Genomic DNA, 17,521 nt, shown 5'->3' with positions numbered 1-17,521 from the left:
GACATTTTGAAGGACCCATAATTAAATATCACAATCGGATTTCCTAACTACTAAGCAATTCCCAGCTTGCTTACTACAAATGCGGGCTCAGTTCCAACTTCACCTGTAACCTGTTTACCATCAACCACCAACCTGCTCAGGTATCATAAAAGTAGGGGGAATCTTTAAGATGTACAAGGTGTAGAAATAGATTAAGAGTTTCAAATTATAGTTTGTTTTACCATTAGTTTCTTTCCCCTGTAGTTTTGATTTTCTTGTTGTTTGGTCTTGCATAGTGGGATATGAATGTTCACTCCTACTGTTTTGAAGTACTTATTTATCAAGACTTACATCTAGCGTTTTTCTTGTGATTGCAGGATTAAGTATTTTAATGGGTGTCTGTTTCATACGGTTCAAAAAGATTTCACAGCACAGACTGGTGATCCTACTGGAAAGGGCACTGGTGGTGATTCCATCTACAAGTAAGGAACTTCAAATGGTTTATATTGTTATTGTTAGAATATATGTACTCCAGAATACCGTGGGGGTATTCTGGTCCTTTTGGGGTATTTTTATATTATTAAGTGTACTAAGCTTATGTCGGCTATGTGGGTTTTAGTCCCACATCGCCTAGCTTAGACTATTTGTAATTTCCCCTCTATTATAAATAGAGGGGCTTACCTATCAATACAACAAGTAATTCCATTATTTTATTCCCTCTCTCTGACCCACGGTTCAACCAACATGGTATCAGAGCTGGTCTGATCTAGGTTAGAGAGAAAAAAAACCCTATTTCTCCCTTCTTCTCCTCCAATCGATCTCTCCTTCTTCTCCTGTTCTTCTTCTTCTCAGTCTATAAAGGAGCAACACTAATGAGGTAAACAGAAAATCGATGATTTAGTTGCTGCCCCCCTTTCTCTTCTATCGTTTTTTATTAAAAAACCCTGCTGGAGCCACATTTGCGATTTGGAGTTCCCCTTCTTTGAGATTAGATCTCTATGAAAACTGATCCTCTAATTTTGGAACACCCTATGCAGCCTTTTCCCATCTCTATTCTGCCCTATTCCAAAACCTAACTTCCCTTTTGTCTTTCTCTCCATCTGTTATTAAGTTTTCCAGCCTCAATCCCCAAAATTGATCTCACCTTGTTAGGGTTTTTTAAAACCCCGACTCCAATCGATTTTGGGGCTTCCCTTGTCAGATGCAGCCAATTTTTAAGGGATAATTCCCAACTAATCCAAGCCCTAATCGACCTCAGTTTGAACACAATCTGATGGCTGGATCTGTCCCTACAGTACAATCTTCTCATTCTGCCTTTTATGGTTCCCTGTTAAAACCCTAACTCAAATCGACATTAGGGTTACAGGTTTGAGTTCTTGCTGCCTTTTTTTGAGGGATGATTACTCCACCTACAGAGACCACTCGACCTCAGTATTTACCTCTTTCCAAGTGTTTGAAGACCCCTAACCCAAATCGATCCTTCTTTTCATAGGTTTTTTCAAAACCCTGACCTATATCGATTTTAGGGTTAGGGTTGTTTGCTGCTATTGGAGTTTTTTGTTGGTGTTTCTATCATCAAGAAGGACATTCTACTTCAACTATTTATGGCTTGAAGAAGGTCTACTGCACAAGATAGTTGCTGCCCTCCTCATAGTTGTCACGGCGTCATGGCGATCCAAGTCGGTGGAGGGGTGTCACGTCGATATATCGACATGTTGTCCGCCATGGCATTGCCATGGTGAGCATGTCGACCATGCTTTATTTTTTATTTTCTCTATTTTTAATGTATTAATAGATGTATACTCAAGCCATGTTTTATTTTTTCTCTATTGTTTCTCAAGTTTTAAGAAGAAAATTCAGAAATCGAAGAGGGAAAGAAGACAGGAAGAAGAAATCGAAGAGGGAAAGAAGAAATCGAAAGAAATTGAAGAGGGAAAGAAGAAATCGAAGAGGCAAGAAGAAATCGAAGACAGGAAGAAGAAATCGAAGAGGGAAAGAGAGACAGGAAGAAGAAATCAAAGAGGGACGCCATGGCGTAGGTCGCCATGCAACCCTCTCCAGCGCCAGGACGCCATGACAACTATGGCCCTCCTTTTCTGCGATTTTTGGTGTTTCTCGTACATGAAGATTAAGTCTCCATTACCAAGGAGATTGGTTATTCGAACTGGAGATCCATTCCAGCAGTTGTGGTTAGCATCTATTACAATAAGACAACACCTTTGACAGGTCATCCTCACTTTTGTTGAAGCCCCCTTCCCTACAATCGATCTTCACTTTCAGGGTGTTTTACTAAACCCTGACTATAATCGATCTAAGGGTTAGGGCTGTCCACTATTGCTGATTTTTTTGAGGAGAGTTTTGTAAACAACAGAGGAGTATCCATTATTCAGCATCATTTATCAGGTTTTTTTTGCACAAATTACAGTTCATTCTGTTGGCTTGGTTTATTCAATTATCAACCTATTTTTCCTTATTCCTATATGGCTGGCTGCTTCAACTAGCTATGGATTTGTCTGGTTCTTTATCTTCCATTTGCTGGTTCTTTTGAGCTTTACTACCTACCGCGCTGGTGTTATTGCTTGGCTTCTGTAAGCATGACTGGTTGATGTGTTGCTACTGCCTTTATGTGGAATATTGTTGCCCTATGATTATGACTGACTTTCCTATTTTGGAGATTGAATTTCTTTCGTTATGGAAGACTCGAATCTGCTACCTTGGAGATCAACTTATTGGGGACTACAACAGTGTGTTCCACGGTTGTTGGCTGCACCTACGAACCTATTCGGTTATGTGGAGCTTTTTTGGTACGTATCCGGCTCACTTTGGAGCTTGAATCCTAGCATTGTTCCCTAATTCAGGTCTGATCCAATTTTTGTTGAAGCTTCTTCAATCCATTACTGTCCAGATATCTTCGTTAGTACTGTTTAGCATGTGGGACTTTATACATTGGAATTTTTGCACACTTGTTCCTCCTTGTTTGAAGATTGAGCAAGCTTTGAAGAATGGAGCATGTCCTTACTTCAAATCAGATCTGTATACTTCTCAGATTTGAATATTGGAGTTGGGAGTTTCCCCCCTGCAGGGGTTTCCATCAAAAGTGTTTGTTTGATCGATGGAAGATGGTTGGAACTTTATATGTTGCATAATTTCCTCCTACTTCATTATCCCATTGCTGTTTTTCCTTCACCACCTCCCAAACGTACCTTTGGCATTCCCCATAACCACCTTGGAAGTTAATGGTATTCTCTTCTTTACCATTTCTTCTTTTTCCATTACCCTTGGCAGCCATTGAAAAATTCTGGAATGTTATGTTTTGCCCTATCTCTAAAATCATCTCTCTTATGTCCACGTGCACTACACGTGAGGGGGGATTATATACAGTATACCTGCAGCTATTGCAGAGAGCAAAACATGCAGGGACACTTGGGTGCAAAACATAGAAGGTCAGAGGGTTCACCATTGCCAATGGGTATCTACTTTGTTATTGGGTTAAAGTTTGTCATAAGGGGGAGGTTGGCCTTAAAGTTTTGAAGATGTTTGGTTATTGCCTGCCCATATGAGATCCTTAAAGTTTTGAAGATGTTTGGTTATTGCCTGCCCATATGAGATCCTACAGTTTGGTTGTTTTTTTTTCCGCTGCTTGATCTTTACTGTTGCTTGATTCATTTGCCGGCTACCCTAGTTTCTTATTTTCAAGATTATAATTCAGAGATTCATTATTGGACAAAGATTGGTGAGAGATGCCTTTTTGCTGATCAAGTCTGTCCAAGTTTGAAGGTCTATTTTTTTCAAGTTCTTGAAGGTCTATTTGGGAGCTGCATTCATTTTGGAGCTGGAATCTGCTATAACTTATTTTTTTCCATTTTATTCAAGTTGGGCATTAGTACCTTGTATGTGCCAACTTGAGGGGGAGTGTTAGCATTTTTATGGAGAGAGTTTTTTTCTTTAGTCCAAGCTGGATCTTCTTTCTTTAGTATTTGTATAATCTAGCTTGAGGGGGAGTGTTAGAATATATGTACTCCAGAATACCGTGGGGGTATTCTGGTCCTTTTGGTGTATTTTTATGTTATTAAGTGTACTAAGCTTATGTTGGCTATGTGGGTTTTAGTCCCACATCGCCTAGCTTAGACTATTTGTAATTTCCCCTCTATTATAAATAGAGGGGCTTACCTATCAATACAACAAGCAATTCCATTATTTTATTCCCTCTCTCTGACCCACGGTTCAACCAACAGTTATCCTAGTTAGAAGCATGTCTTCGCATGTGAACTCGAATGGCGTATTAGTAATTTTATTGGAAACCATGTGCTTTTCACATGAAGATATAGAAATGGATATGTTATGTATTTATGTTAGAAGTATGGGTCTTGTTAATATTATAGTAAAACAACATAAGAGGAAAAAAGAGGGCCTTAAACATGTGGCCTTTAGGAGCCCACATAAACATGTGTTATTTTATGGATTAAGGAGGTAGAAAAGGAAAAAATGGAGCTTATAACCAGGAAAACTGATTCTTTTAATGTTGGTAATAGAAAAGATCAAAAGAAGATGTTGGAAAAAACGAAAGTTGTGCTAGTTTTATTTTTATTTTAATGTTATCAAGGAAAAAGGTCAATGTACTAATAACATCAGTAAAAAGAAGGTTTGATGAGAGGCCCATTGCTCAAATGAGTACTATAAGTATAGTATTTGCACATAACTAACGTGCAATTATGCAGATACCTGGTTGTTTTTATTAGCAAGTGGAGGAGTGATGAACTATGTATAAGAGAAAACTGGGAAACACCCAAAGTTAATTAAAGAAAGGGGGGAGGGGGTATTACAATTCTTAGAACTAGAGTTGGAGATCTTTAGGAGAACAAAAGCTAGTGATTGGGCACATGGACTATCATCATACAGGCGCATGCCAGGAAACAAAGCTTACTTTCAAAGAACTAGAGTTGGAACATTTGTTATCAGCTCAACCAATTGCTTACTTTTTTGGGGGCTTCCGCCTTACACACGGAAGATTGGATTGAAGAAAGCTGGGATTCTTGCCTTCCTACCCGGAATGGACTGTTTTGACTACTTTGTGCTTTGAAATACTAAAAAAAAGATTATTTGGTTTTTAGTTTTTTCATTTAGATAAGATATGCACATACTGTTCCTCCTTCATTGATTTGATTCTTTTGATAGATCCCAGGATCCATATTTGGAAACAATCAGATACCCAGGAATTAGATACTTAAGAGTAAGAATTTATATTCGATTATTTCACATCGATCGGAATCAATGCAAATCAAATGGATGTAGCGAATAAATAGAATTAGGATGCTTCTACCTCTCTCTGCCTGCCTTCCTTCGTTGCTTCACTCTAATCTGCTCTACCTTGCACTGATCTTCCTCTGCTGCCTTGTCCATTGTCTGTCTTCCTCAATTTGCTACCTCTTGCTGTCTCTCTTAATCCCATCTGCTAGCAATCTTCACTGCTTTGGTTGAAATATTTGACACTTTGTACTCCTGCCTACCTGGAAATTTTGAAACCAGTGTCAAAGCAGGATCCTTAGCCCATCCTTTCTTTGAGCCTTGTCAATGATTGAACTTAAAGATATGTACTGAGTGCCATTTGATGAGTCACTGAGGGAGAGCGATGCAGATACTTGGCTGGACCGGTTTTACCCGTTGGGATTCCTAGATTACAAGGAACAGAGTCCAAACCTGGTTGTTGGTTCAGTAGGATAGTTAGGGAGATTTATTTTATTTAGGAGAATATTATGTAATCTTTTAGTGTGGGTTAGCTATTAGATTACGTAAGGGATTAGATTGAGTCTAACTTCCTTTCTATTTCTATTTAGTTTCCGTAGTAGGAGTCTTTTTCTTTTATATATGTACGCAATTCAACGTAATGGACTGAAATTTGAATATGGAATATTGAATATTGGGGTAGGAACTGACGGTGTGAGTGTTGCGTGCTCCCTTTCTCTCCCCTTCCTCTGCATACAATTGTACTATTCTTCTTTCTTCTCTTTCTTCGGTGTTCTTCTCCCATCTTCCCTCTTTCCTCTTCACTCTCATCAGCTATCTCAGCCCATCATCTTCTCACCCATGGTATCTCACTAGTGCAACATCTCACAACTTCATCAATAGCTCTTTTTTCTTCAATATCTCTCTTTTTCTGTTCAGCCACATGCATGTATTTATAATAAAACCTAAGACAACTTCTAGGAATAAAAAATCCTAAAAGCAACTAGACTCTAACTAGGATTCCCAATTAGGATTATTTTATTTTATTTTATTTTAATTAATTAATTTTTTAAATAAAAATTTATCCCAATTAGGATTACAACTCAAATAGGAAACTAAATAAATGTCTAATAAAAAAAATAACACCAAAAATCAACTCCCTAAGCCAGCAGTCCATATCGGCCCCCACAGCACTGTTCATGTGAACAGTAACTCCCCCCCTTTTGTCTTCTTCATGCTTCGATCTTCATCAGTAACCCTTTACAATTCTGGTTATTTACAAAATTGCCATTACCCTTACCTTTTGAACTGTTGATCGTCTAGGTGGGCCCATAAGCGATTCGAACGAGGGTCTTTGAATCCTGGATTGCATTAGAGAGGGATATAGAAAGGATTAACTAATGAAAGAGGATGTCATTGCTAGTAGTAACGACTTGTCAGTTGTCACAATCCATTGGTTCATATAGAATCCATGTCCTATGTATATCAAAAAAAAAAAAACAAAACATTTTTTTCTTGCTTAATCTCATATATTTGTTCTGTATCTTGTTGTCCTTTCAGATTTCTTTATGGTGATCAGGCTCGGTTTTTCGGTGATGAGATCCATCAAGATTTAAAGCACTCTAAAATAGGAACTGTTGCCATGGCTAGTGCTGGAGAGAATCTTAATGCTTCTCAGGTATGAGAACTTTTTTCCAATAGGACACATTAGTAAATTTGCATTTTCCTAATCATTGAAGCAAAATTCATGGCAGAGATACAGAAATGGGGAATGAGAACTCCCTACAACCATAGCAGCAGAACGTTTGAGTGCTAATTGCTCCTACTTTCCCCCTCTCCCTCACATTTATTTGATATGAGAATAGTTTAGTTTTATGAGATATTCCAAATTTTAAGGCATCATTTGGATATGTTTCGCTTGTTTCTGTTTATAAATAGGAATAAAAAAAAAACAGAAACACTGTTTTTGTTCTGAAAACTATACCATATCCCAGACGGAACCAATTTTTCGAAACACATAAGTAGAAACAGTGATGAGGTTCAGAGGTTATAATAAGATCTACAAGATCACAGAGGTAGGGAACACACTTAGAACCAGGATCCAAATTGAAATTTTGAAGGAAAAAATGACAAACTGGACAAAACTTCAGAATGAATGCGATTTCAGAAAATCACATTAATTATGTGTTTACCAAACACTACCTGAGGGCTGTATTTATGAGTAAATAATTTACTGATTTCAGAAATTAGAAAGAAGAAGATGAGACAGTAAACTGGATCTTAAGAAGGTGCTGTAACTTCTCAAATAGCATCGCTCAGGTCTATTTGACAAACCCAAACCAGAAAATAGAATTTTAACGTAGTTTTGGATGCTCCACAAAGTCGGGGTAAGGCTGCATACATTATGACCCTCCCCAGACCCCGCAGTGGTGGGAGCCTCGTGCATTGGGTATACCCTTTAATGTAGTTTTGGGTGGAAAGATGGGTTAGTTGCAGAAAAAATTCATAATAAAGCTAGCTTGTATGATAGGTCTATAAGGTGATGGATAAACTGGAAAACAAGAGTAGATTCTAAGAGAGAATAGCAACCGAGTAGTAGTTACTAAGGTCCTGTTTGATAACGCTTCTATTCCACATCAATGTTTCTGAGTCAGAAATATATATATTGTTTCTGTTCATTGGAAGTATTTCTGCAAGTTAGAAGTACTTGTTGGGTAACATGGAAACACTTCTGATGTAAATCGGCTATCTAAAACCAGCCACAGGTGTAGGGATTCCTCCGTACACTAGTAGTAATGTTGGTGTAGGGATTCCCCTACACCAGCACTAAATCGCGGGATTAGGTTTAGAGTTTATTTAGTTTTTATTTAGTCTTTTATTTGAGTTCTATTTGGAATTGTAATCCTAATTGGGATCTAGCTTCGAATCCTAGTTGGGAATCATAGTTTTAGTTTGAGTCCTAGTTTAAGTCTGTTTCTATTCAGCCATGATGCTATAAATATGTAAGATCTCTTGAGATCCCCCACGATTGAATGATAAGAATTTGTTTGTGTAATTGAAATCCTAGTGAGAGGATGAGAGGATGAGAGGCTGAGAGAGCCATCCCCCTATCCCCCTTCCCAATTTCATCTCTTCTCCAATCTTCTTCTCTTTCTTCTTCAAAGTACTGTTCAAGAGGGTGACTCGATCACTGTTTGAAGCAGATTCAGATCACAGTTCTGTTGGGAATTTGGGTTTTCTCCATTGAAGCTCGATCTGCCTGTTCCTCGAAGTACTGTTGCTGCAACTTCTGAGTTTTACTTCAATTTATTGAATCTGGTTTGGAGCACAGCCTGCAAGCATTATCTTCTCTTCTCTTTTCAGATCTGATATTCAATTGGTTACTGGTTTGTTTGAAACCCTAAGTTTCTATTTTCATTCTACTTTCTAATTCTGTGATTTCACCATAGCTTCACATCAGACCATCAAAATCCATCCAAACTTGGACCGAATCTTCGTCACACCTAGTGGGAAACTCGATCTTGGTTATAGCCCCAACAGACAACCCTAAACCCTAGATTCCATCATTATTCTCTTTCCAGAAACCCAGAAACCTAACCCTAAATTGCTGCAATTCAATTCCAGCACACTTTCCCCACATTAAAATTTAACATAACCTTAACTGATAGACTCCCCTACATCAACTTAACCTAACCTTGCACCAAACCGTAGGTTCCACCAAACCCTAACCCTAATTTGACCAAAATCCCAATTTTGGCCTACTGATTTACCAGTTCATAGAAGATCCTGGTTACTGGCTCCTTGTTGGATTATCTACCAATCTAGGACTACATCAACTTCTCTCTTTGCTCCTCCTCTTCTCTGTCCGATTTTGCTATCACCCTCTTCACTGACTGGAAAAACCCTAAAGTCATGAGACAAACTCCATTATGCATACCAGGGGACAAAGATGAAGATGAAATGCAAAAGTGTGTAATTGTGCATCCCCATCACCTATTTGGTCCATCATCATCATCATCGTCTGTGATGCAGTGAGGGAACGATAGTTATCCAGGCTTTGTTTTTTTCTGCCCATTGCAAGCGCAAGTGTGCCAAGCAAGTGTTTTGTTTTGGACTTTTGGGTGGGCTAACATTAAGATATCACAAATGAGGAAGTCGAGAACGTTGCTGCAATTTTTTTCGTCTTTTTAGGTTAAGGAGTAAATCTATTTCCCTGATTCCAGCAGGTTCATTGCTGTAAATGCCAAGTGGCAGTTGATGTTGGAAAGTGGAAAAGCCTCTGAATTGACGGAGAGGAGGAGAAGCAGTTTATAGGATTATTATTGTCTCTTGTTGTTTGAACAACCAACAGTCAGTAAGAGTGGCGCAATCAGATTCAGACCATCTCTCAATGTGACAAACTCAAGAAGTCGATTCCTTGGAACTTTGATTCCCTTTGTAATTCGTAAAATTCCATTCATGATTCACTTCCCTACCAGTACCTGCAGATGAAGGAATGGGGATGGGGATGGGTGGGGGAGAGGAGGGAGATGAGAGAGATGAGGAGAGTGGGGGGATGAGAGAGACGGGGTAGTTGTAGAGGGCCAGGGTGGGCCGGAATTGCGAAGTGCTAGGTTGGAGAGACGGTTTTTTCTTTTCAATTGTGTTTTTGAACACAGACAAATTTAATTTTGTTTCTCTGTTTCTCAAAAATTGTGTTCCAAATGTCTGGTTCATCACAATAGAACAGAAAAATGAACTGGCATTACCAAACATATATTTGTTCTAATATTGTTCCTTCGGAACAAAAAAAACACAGTAATTGATGCAGATAAGTCACCTAAAGGGCTTATTTTATTGGAAATAAGCCTTGGATTGGGTTATGTAACCGTGTAGGTGTTGGGCCTTTGATCCCATGGGTTTTCTTTGTAATGGGTTACTACTTTAATGGGCCTAAAATATAGGTAGAAAGTAGGAAAACAGGATTTACTTCATTAGTATAGTCAGAGTCCTGTTTTGAGTCATTTTCTTTCATTACTTTAGTTTCCTAGTCAGGTTATGTTACCTTATTGGTTAAGGATTGGGTTAGGCCTTTCTTTTTGAGTGTTTGAGTCTGTTTTTAAGTCTTATATATAAGTTTGTAAGGGGCTACAGCCTTGTACTCGTGATTGATTAATGAGATTGAGAAAAAAAACATAGCTTTATGCTTCAGCTCTGCATCAATATGCCTCAACTCTAGGAGGGATCAGCTTTCCCCATATTTCTCAGTTTATCTTCCTTTTTTTTGGGGTCTACTAGACATCTCTCTTCGGATATTCTTTGGGGCTAATTGATTGATTCGAACCAATATAGATTATGCAGAAGTATCAGCACCCACCTCATTAAACCTGTCACTTGCTTGTACACAATAAGTGATAGACTTTTAGGCTGTTTAATCATTTATCTTAGTGGTTCTGTGATGGCATAGGAACTAAAGCTTCCTAGTTCTTTTCTGAATATGCATATATTAGGCTTGGGGAAGCTATTTTTCTTTTTATCACTTGATAGGCTTAGCTAATGCTGCTTTTTGTCTTTGTTAACAGTTTTATTTCACATTACGTGATGATCTTGACTATCTTGATGGAAAACACACTGTGAGTCCTTTTACTATTGATTGTATTTTGAAGGCTTTAGGTCTTGTTTGCCTGCCCCTACTTGCATGCTTGTGTGCATGTGGTTGGTTAGAAGGGTTTCTGTTCTAGTATCAATTTATCAAACTCATGGGGTTTGACTAGTATTATTCCATGGATACAGGTGTTTGGAGAGGTTGCAGAAGGTTTGGAAACCTTAACAAGGATAAATGAAGCATTTGTGGATGACAAAGGAAGACCGTACAAAAATATCAGGTTTATTCTTATGCCATACCTTCAGCTGGTTACTGAAATTTTGTTATATTTTTCTTGATTTTTTTACTTGCCTTTTGCTTTTAATGCTTATGATTCATGTTTCTCTTTCACTGTAACATCACAGAATCAAACACACATATATATTGGATGACCCTTTTGATGATCCTCCACAGCTAGCGGAGTTGATTCCTGATGCTTCCCCCGACGGAAAACCACATGATGAGGTAGCTTTTTTGCATGATTAGGTTGTTCATTATGGTTATGGTTGGTAAGAATAAAGTTTCATAAAGAAACATGCTACTATGCGGTACAAGCTCTAAATCAGAGCTATCTTATCCAAGAAAAGATAGTTCCCACCCTCCCTCTTGATAGGCCAAGAGAATTTTTTATTAGAAGGAAAAGAGTAGATACGAGTTAGCTAACTGAAAATTATTTACACATTCTTTACGGAAAGACAATAAACTGAAACCAAAAAGCTCCATCAGGCACCGTTCAAAGAGAACCTAAAGATGTAGTTGCACTTTCCGATCTAGATTTACCCAACACGAAATGAAATGTCTAAATTAACATACTACTTGAGAAACACCCAAAACTTATACTTTGACAATGGAATCAGAAATGGAGAAAGGCCATATATGAAGATCCAAACCACCAATAACGCCCAAAAAGGAAACCCCAGTTTAATGCTTCAAGCCTTCAACAAAATTGACACCGTACTCCTGTCCCAACGAGACTGGCCTCTCTAGAGTTCTTTGATGTCCCAAATTCTTTGTCCATTTTGGTTTTTAATGCAGTATGCATTTCTTTCATTCCCAAGTTTCCTTTGTTAGTGTCCTATTAAAACTTAAGAAGTGAGTAAAACAATAAAGAGATTAGTGGGGGATAATATTAGAAACTTAAAATAAAATTTGTGGGTAATTAATGACAGAACTACTTCACCTTAAAATGTTAGATTTGTCAAAATGGACAGTATTTGTGGGAGGGGGGGGGGGGAGTATTTTGGAAGAGATATCAATATTGAGGATGAGAAGAATCAGCTATCCTTTCTAACTCTTTTTTTTGTAAAGGGGCTACATCTGATTCTTCACTAGCTGTCAAGATCTCCCTGTGAAGCAATGCTAGTAACTGCTTCCAAACACGATATCCTTTACTTGTGCTTGCACTGGCTTGCTGCTGATTGCTTTTATGGTCCCCCTTTGCTGCTTGCTTCTCAAGAATAGGCTGCAACAGTTGTTGGCGGTTGGCTTGGGCAACTTTCAATCTTGGTTTCATGGCTGGTACATTGAGTGGATTAAGTACCATAGGCTTCCCCTTGAAATCAAAGAAACATTAGTTCTTGGTACCTTCCATCAGTACATTGTTGTCATACATCCATGGTCGTCCGAGTAGGATATCAGTCAGTAGGATGGGTATAACATCACACCCAACTTCTTCATATTCTCCCAATTTCTACGGCACCGAACACCTTTTATGGACTTCCAAGGCATCGTCATTGAGGAGGAAAACTTTATAAGGTTGTGGATGAGCCTCTGTTTTCAGCTGTCTTTCAATGACAAAGGCTTGAGATACAACATATACACAGCTTCCACTATCTACGATCACCTGTGATGTCAACGGTCCACTAGCCATTAGAGTGTAGAAGATGCAATGTCGTGGCCAATCTTCACCTTTTGCTTCAATGACCAGAATTCTATTCACCATGTTGACTTCATAGATCTCTTCAGTGTCATCATCTATGAGGTCGTCGTTATTACCATCAAGGGCTGCGTTAACTGCCCAATCATCATGGACTTGTGGCACGCAAACCTGTACATCAGGGTTGGCTTCCTTAGCGGCAAAGACTGAATTTGACTTACCCCGTTGTGCATTGTTGTCAGCGGCAGATTTTTTGGGGCCTAGGCGGCTGTCGCCTTATAGGTATCAAACACCTTGGCTCTTATTTATGCCAAATATCATTTAAGTAATTTAATTTAATTAAGATATTATTCATAAATAAGCAAATACCCCTATTTGAATCCAATGGAAATAGTTAAAAAAAAATCAAAGTCCGAAAGGATAAAAAGTCAACCCCTAGTTCAATAACAAAAATTAGATTTTTGGCGGTAGGTGAAATTTTCAACTTTCTAATGTTGGGGGTTTTCTCAAAATCTAAAATTTCCATAACTCTTGATATGGTAAAGCATTGTTAAAAACCAAAAGAGCAGTAAAATGTTAAATCTGTTTTGACAGCATTCGCGCACACCAAATAAGGTTTGATAGGAACATAACTCCTTTAATATAAATCAGATTTAAGCAATCTTGGATTTGTTGGAAAGCTGGTTTTGTGCTCTACCTAATACAAAAAGTCTCATGTAAAAATAATATCATTGGACCAGTCAAACTTATTAGAGAACAAGAACATTTCTCTAAATCGAGATCAATTTAATTACTTATAGATTAGATCATATTTTCTAAGAACCGTATAAACCAAATGTGAGACTAGATGTACCATGACAATGACCAAGTCCAAGAACAGTATAATCCAACTGCATTTTTTGATTGTTTCAAACTTCCAATAGCTTGCTTTTTCAGGTCTGCTGTCTTCTAGTTCTATGTTGATTTTAATAATTTGATGTGGCTTAATATTGATTTTGATGACTTAATGTGGCTTAATGTTGATTTTTGACAATATAAGGTATATATTGTAACATACTAAATAATGTTAGAAAAGAGGGGAAACAAAAAAATAGCACTTGGGCACTGTCTAGGTGGCTGCCTTGTCGCCTAAGCGCTTAGGCACCCCTCCACAGCCTTGACAACTATGCCGTTTTGGGCAAATTTTTTTGTATAATTTCCAAACCTATTACAATGATAACACTTCGTGGCACTTCTGTTTACCATAGGAGCTTTACCCTTATCTGTTGTAGCTTGTGAAACTCAGGTAGGGCTAACCGATTTATTTGTTGTGAAGCTCTTCCTGGCATCTCCAATTGTGAGTTAAAGCATTGAGGTGCTGATTTGAGTAAATCTTCCACTTCTAGTGCCTTCTCAAAACAATTGTTCAAACTGAGGATACGGGTCACACCCATCTTGTGACGAATATCAGTTCGTAACCCCAATTTGAAGTGAGATAAGAGATGGTCATCTTCTTCATCTACACCTGTACGTGCCAGAAGGTCATTGAACTTGTCTTCCACAGTTATCGACCCTTGATGAAGAGTGTTCATCTGGTCATGTAATCTCCGTTGAAACTTTGAGGGCAACTACGTCTGTTTCAATATTTCTTTCATGATGCAGATACACTACCTTGGACCAACCCAAACCCAGTTGGGTAGCCAAACCAAGGTGAACCGGGTCCCAACCATGTTCTGGTTCAGCAGGATATTTAGAATTAATTCTATTTGGGAAATATATGTAATCTTTTATATTGGGGTAGCTATTAGACTTATAGTGAAATTTCCAATTTGAGTTTCTATTTTAGTTAGTCTAAGTTTTAGGAAGTAATTAGGAGTCTTTATTTTTAGGAGTCTTTTATTTCTCTTTATATATGATGTAATTCCCCATCGTTGGAGACAGATTTGAAGAATGAATTGAATTTATGGTTTGAGTATCCTGAGTTGTAGGCTCTTGTTGACGACAATACATCTTGTCTTCATGTGTACACCACCACTTTCTTTCTATCCCTGTTAGCTTGGTACAGGCCAGCTTCATCTTTCGCTCTCCTGTTAGATTAAACCAATCAAAGTAGTCATCAAGGCCTCGAGGGCACACAACCAGTCATAGAATACCTGTGGGTCGTGTCTCCCGTTGTTCTACTCCGTTTCCAACTTCACTTTGTGCTTATCATCACTATGCCGTCGGTTCAAGTCACGATCATAATATGATGTAGCATCATCTTCTTGGAAGGTTGGATTGTTGATGGTTCTTTGTGTTCTTGGAAGAGGTTGAGGATGGTTGACTGTAGTTTGCTGTTGTCCTCTCGTTTGTGCAGTGAACGAGTCCAAGCACTGCTCCATACTGGTCAATTCTTTCATCCAACTTTCGAACTGTCTCAAGTGATTTCACAGCCTGATTTGGGGCATTAGAACTTCCCTCTGCCATAGTTCTGATACCAAATTAATGCAAGACCAGACCTGTAATAGTGTACTAGACCTAATCTCACAATAGGATCTCAAGAACAAGTCAAATTCCTCAAGGTCAGCAAAAGTCAACAGAAAAGTCAACCTTCTCAGATGAAGGTGAAACTCTAGTATTAATACCATTCAGAAGATGAGAGATAATGATTGGATAGTTTGAGAATAATTAGAGAATTTCAGGTATGGGAGAGAAATTTCAGAAAACATCAAACTGAAATTAAATCAAATCAGCAGGTTAGATCTTCACCAAACTCAGGTCAAATCCTCCCCTTGTATAGCCTTACTAACCCCCCCAAATATGTGGCTCTAATCTAATGGTTAGATTAGGAGTAATTAGAAGAACAAAAATTCTGGAATTCAAAAGTTTCTGGTTTGCGTGATTTTTAAGTACCAGGCTAACTAGTGTTAAACACCACCAAAACAATGTCGAGTTTCCCTCTAGGAGTGCTCTTTGATACCCCAAAGTTTGAAGAGAATCTGATACGTAGAACCGACTCAGGAAATAAAAGATTAAATTCTCAAATTGAGTATTAAACGGAGCATCCGCAAGATAGTAAATCAGATTTTAGTAGTTGAACCTGATCTTTGATGGAAGAAGTATAACAGTAATTGAATGATCAAATAACTCAGTTGAAATCAAAGAGAAAACTTCAAATCAATCGAACAAACTCAGAATAGTGTGTATATGGCGGTAAAACAGAGGAGGAAGAAGAAGAAACCTATCTCAGGTTTAGGGTATCTCATCCTCTCTCTCTCTCTCTCTCTCACACACACACACACACACACACACACACAGATTCTTAAGGCCAAAGGTAACTCAAAACTTCAATAATCAAAGCATGTCTGTGGCTAATGCCTTACATTGCTTACATAGACTGAAAATAAACTCCTATTCTAACTAGGAAAACTCAAAGCAAACTCCTACCATGAATAGGAGTACTTCAAAGCTATTACAACTGTGCTGAAAAAAAAAACAACCACTAACTAACTATTCCTACTTGAACGAGGAATGAAAATAAGCTACTACTAAGCCTAATCCCGTATGCCTACCTTGTACCCACATGTTAGGCCCATTAAATGGGCTCATTACAAAGAAAAACACATGTAATCAAAGGCCCAATACATACATAACCTACCCAAGGTTTATTTCCAATAAAATAAGCCTTTCTGCATCATGGCCCTACCTAGGCGACGCTGAGGCGTCGTGGCAGGTGGTTGGTACATTGCCTCTCCATGTCGCTGTAACAACTATATTGAATTGATCTAAATTACCATGAATCCATAATCTTCTGTCCTCTTCTTCCCTATTGGATGTTTCTGTTCCAAGCCATGTAACCACAGACCTATGGATCTCAATTTGAAACTAGGTGGTGAAGGCAGTAAAATGTTGAAGAGAAGCATAGATATCGGCTTTGTATCGCAATTCGACTATTATCAGGCCAGATATGTCATTTGTAGTCATAGTAATTAGTTCGTTCATGGAAATTCCAAAGCAAGCAAGTTCATCTAGAATTAGAGGCAGTATATTGATTTTTTTGAGGTATATCTTAGGAGTTCGCTTGGAAAGGGATTCATTTATCAGTCTCATCAACTTTTTGTGGTAGATTCTTTTTTTTTTGGGGGCTTGATCAAATATGTTGGAATTTACTAAAATAACAGTCATACAACTTGAGGTAGTGAATTGTGATAGTTTATTTCTGCAACAAGTTTTCTGTTCTTGATGAATTTATGATTTTAAAAAAATTCTAATCCTGATTGGAGTCGAATCCCATCTCTTCATTTTTCTAGGTTGATTTGACTTTGAATTGTCATCTTGGTCTCTCTCTTGACAATGATTAGACATATTAATAATTACTTCTTGCCTTGTGATCTCTCTTCTCTGATGATCCATGTGGTTAGATTGATGATGATGTACGGCTTGAAGATGACTGGGTGCCTATGGATGATCAAATGGATCCAGCAGTGCTTGAGGAGGTTCTTCGTGCAAAAGAAGCACATTCTAGTGCAGTTGTTCTCGAGAGTGTATGCATCAGATGGATATCTTTGAATTTAAGACTTTGATGCTCAAAATTTGAGCAATTTTTCATCTAATAGAATAACTGAGATTGACTTGTCTGCATCACAGATTGGTGACATTCCTGAGGCTGAGATAAAGCCTCCAGACAATGTATTATTTGTTTGTAAGCTTAACCCAGTTACTGAAGTAAGTGCTTGTTTTCTCATGACTTGTATTGAAAGTTTACCATGTTAGGAAATGTAACGACTCAACAGAGATTCATCTATTACAAGTTTAGGAAGTTTATTTAAAATATTTTCTGTTTCAGTTTTCAAATGCAGCAG

General features: G+C 38.1%; 1 protein-coding gene across 2 annotated transcripts in view; it reads left to right on the top strand.

The window, feature by feature from the left end:
- Positions 1-17,521, top strand: part of LOC122651311 (peptidyl-prolyl cis-trans isomerase CYP59) — a 44,748-nt gene that overhangs the window by 5,284 nt on the left and 21,943 nt on the right. For both annotated transcript variants that reach the window (XM_043844654.1, XM_043844653.1), the window contains exons 3-9: positions 357-461; positions 6,763-6,880; positions 10,764-10,814; positions 10,975-11,066; positions 11,191-11,290; positions 17,081-17,203; positions 17,307-17,384. In XM_043844654.1, coding sequence (XP_043700589.1) covers positions 357-461; positions 6,763-6,880; positions 10,764-10,814; positions 10,975-11,066; positions 11,191-11,290; positions 17,081-17,203; positions 17,307-17,384 — 667 coding nt within the window. The remainder of the gene's footprint in view (positions 1-356; positions 462-6,762; positions 6,881-10,763; positions 10,815-10,974; positions 11,067-11,190; positions 11,291-17,080; positions 17,204-17,306; positions 17,385-17,521) is intronic.

Source organism: Telopea speciosissima, chromosome 2 (genome assembly GCF_018873765.1).
Source record: "Telopea speciosissima isolate NSW1024214 ecotype Mountain lineage chromosome 2, Tspe_v1, whole genome shotgun sequence".
Taxonomy (NCBI): domain Eukaryota; kingdom Viridiplantae; phylum Streptophyta; class Magnoliopsida; order Proteales; family Proteaceae; genus Telopea; species Telopea speciosissima.
This window is presented reverse-complemented; position numbering and strand designations above follow the sequence as displayed.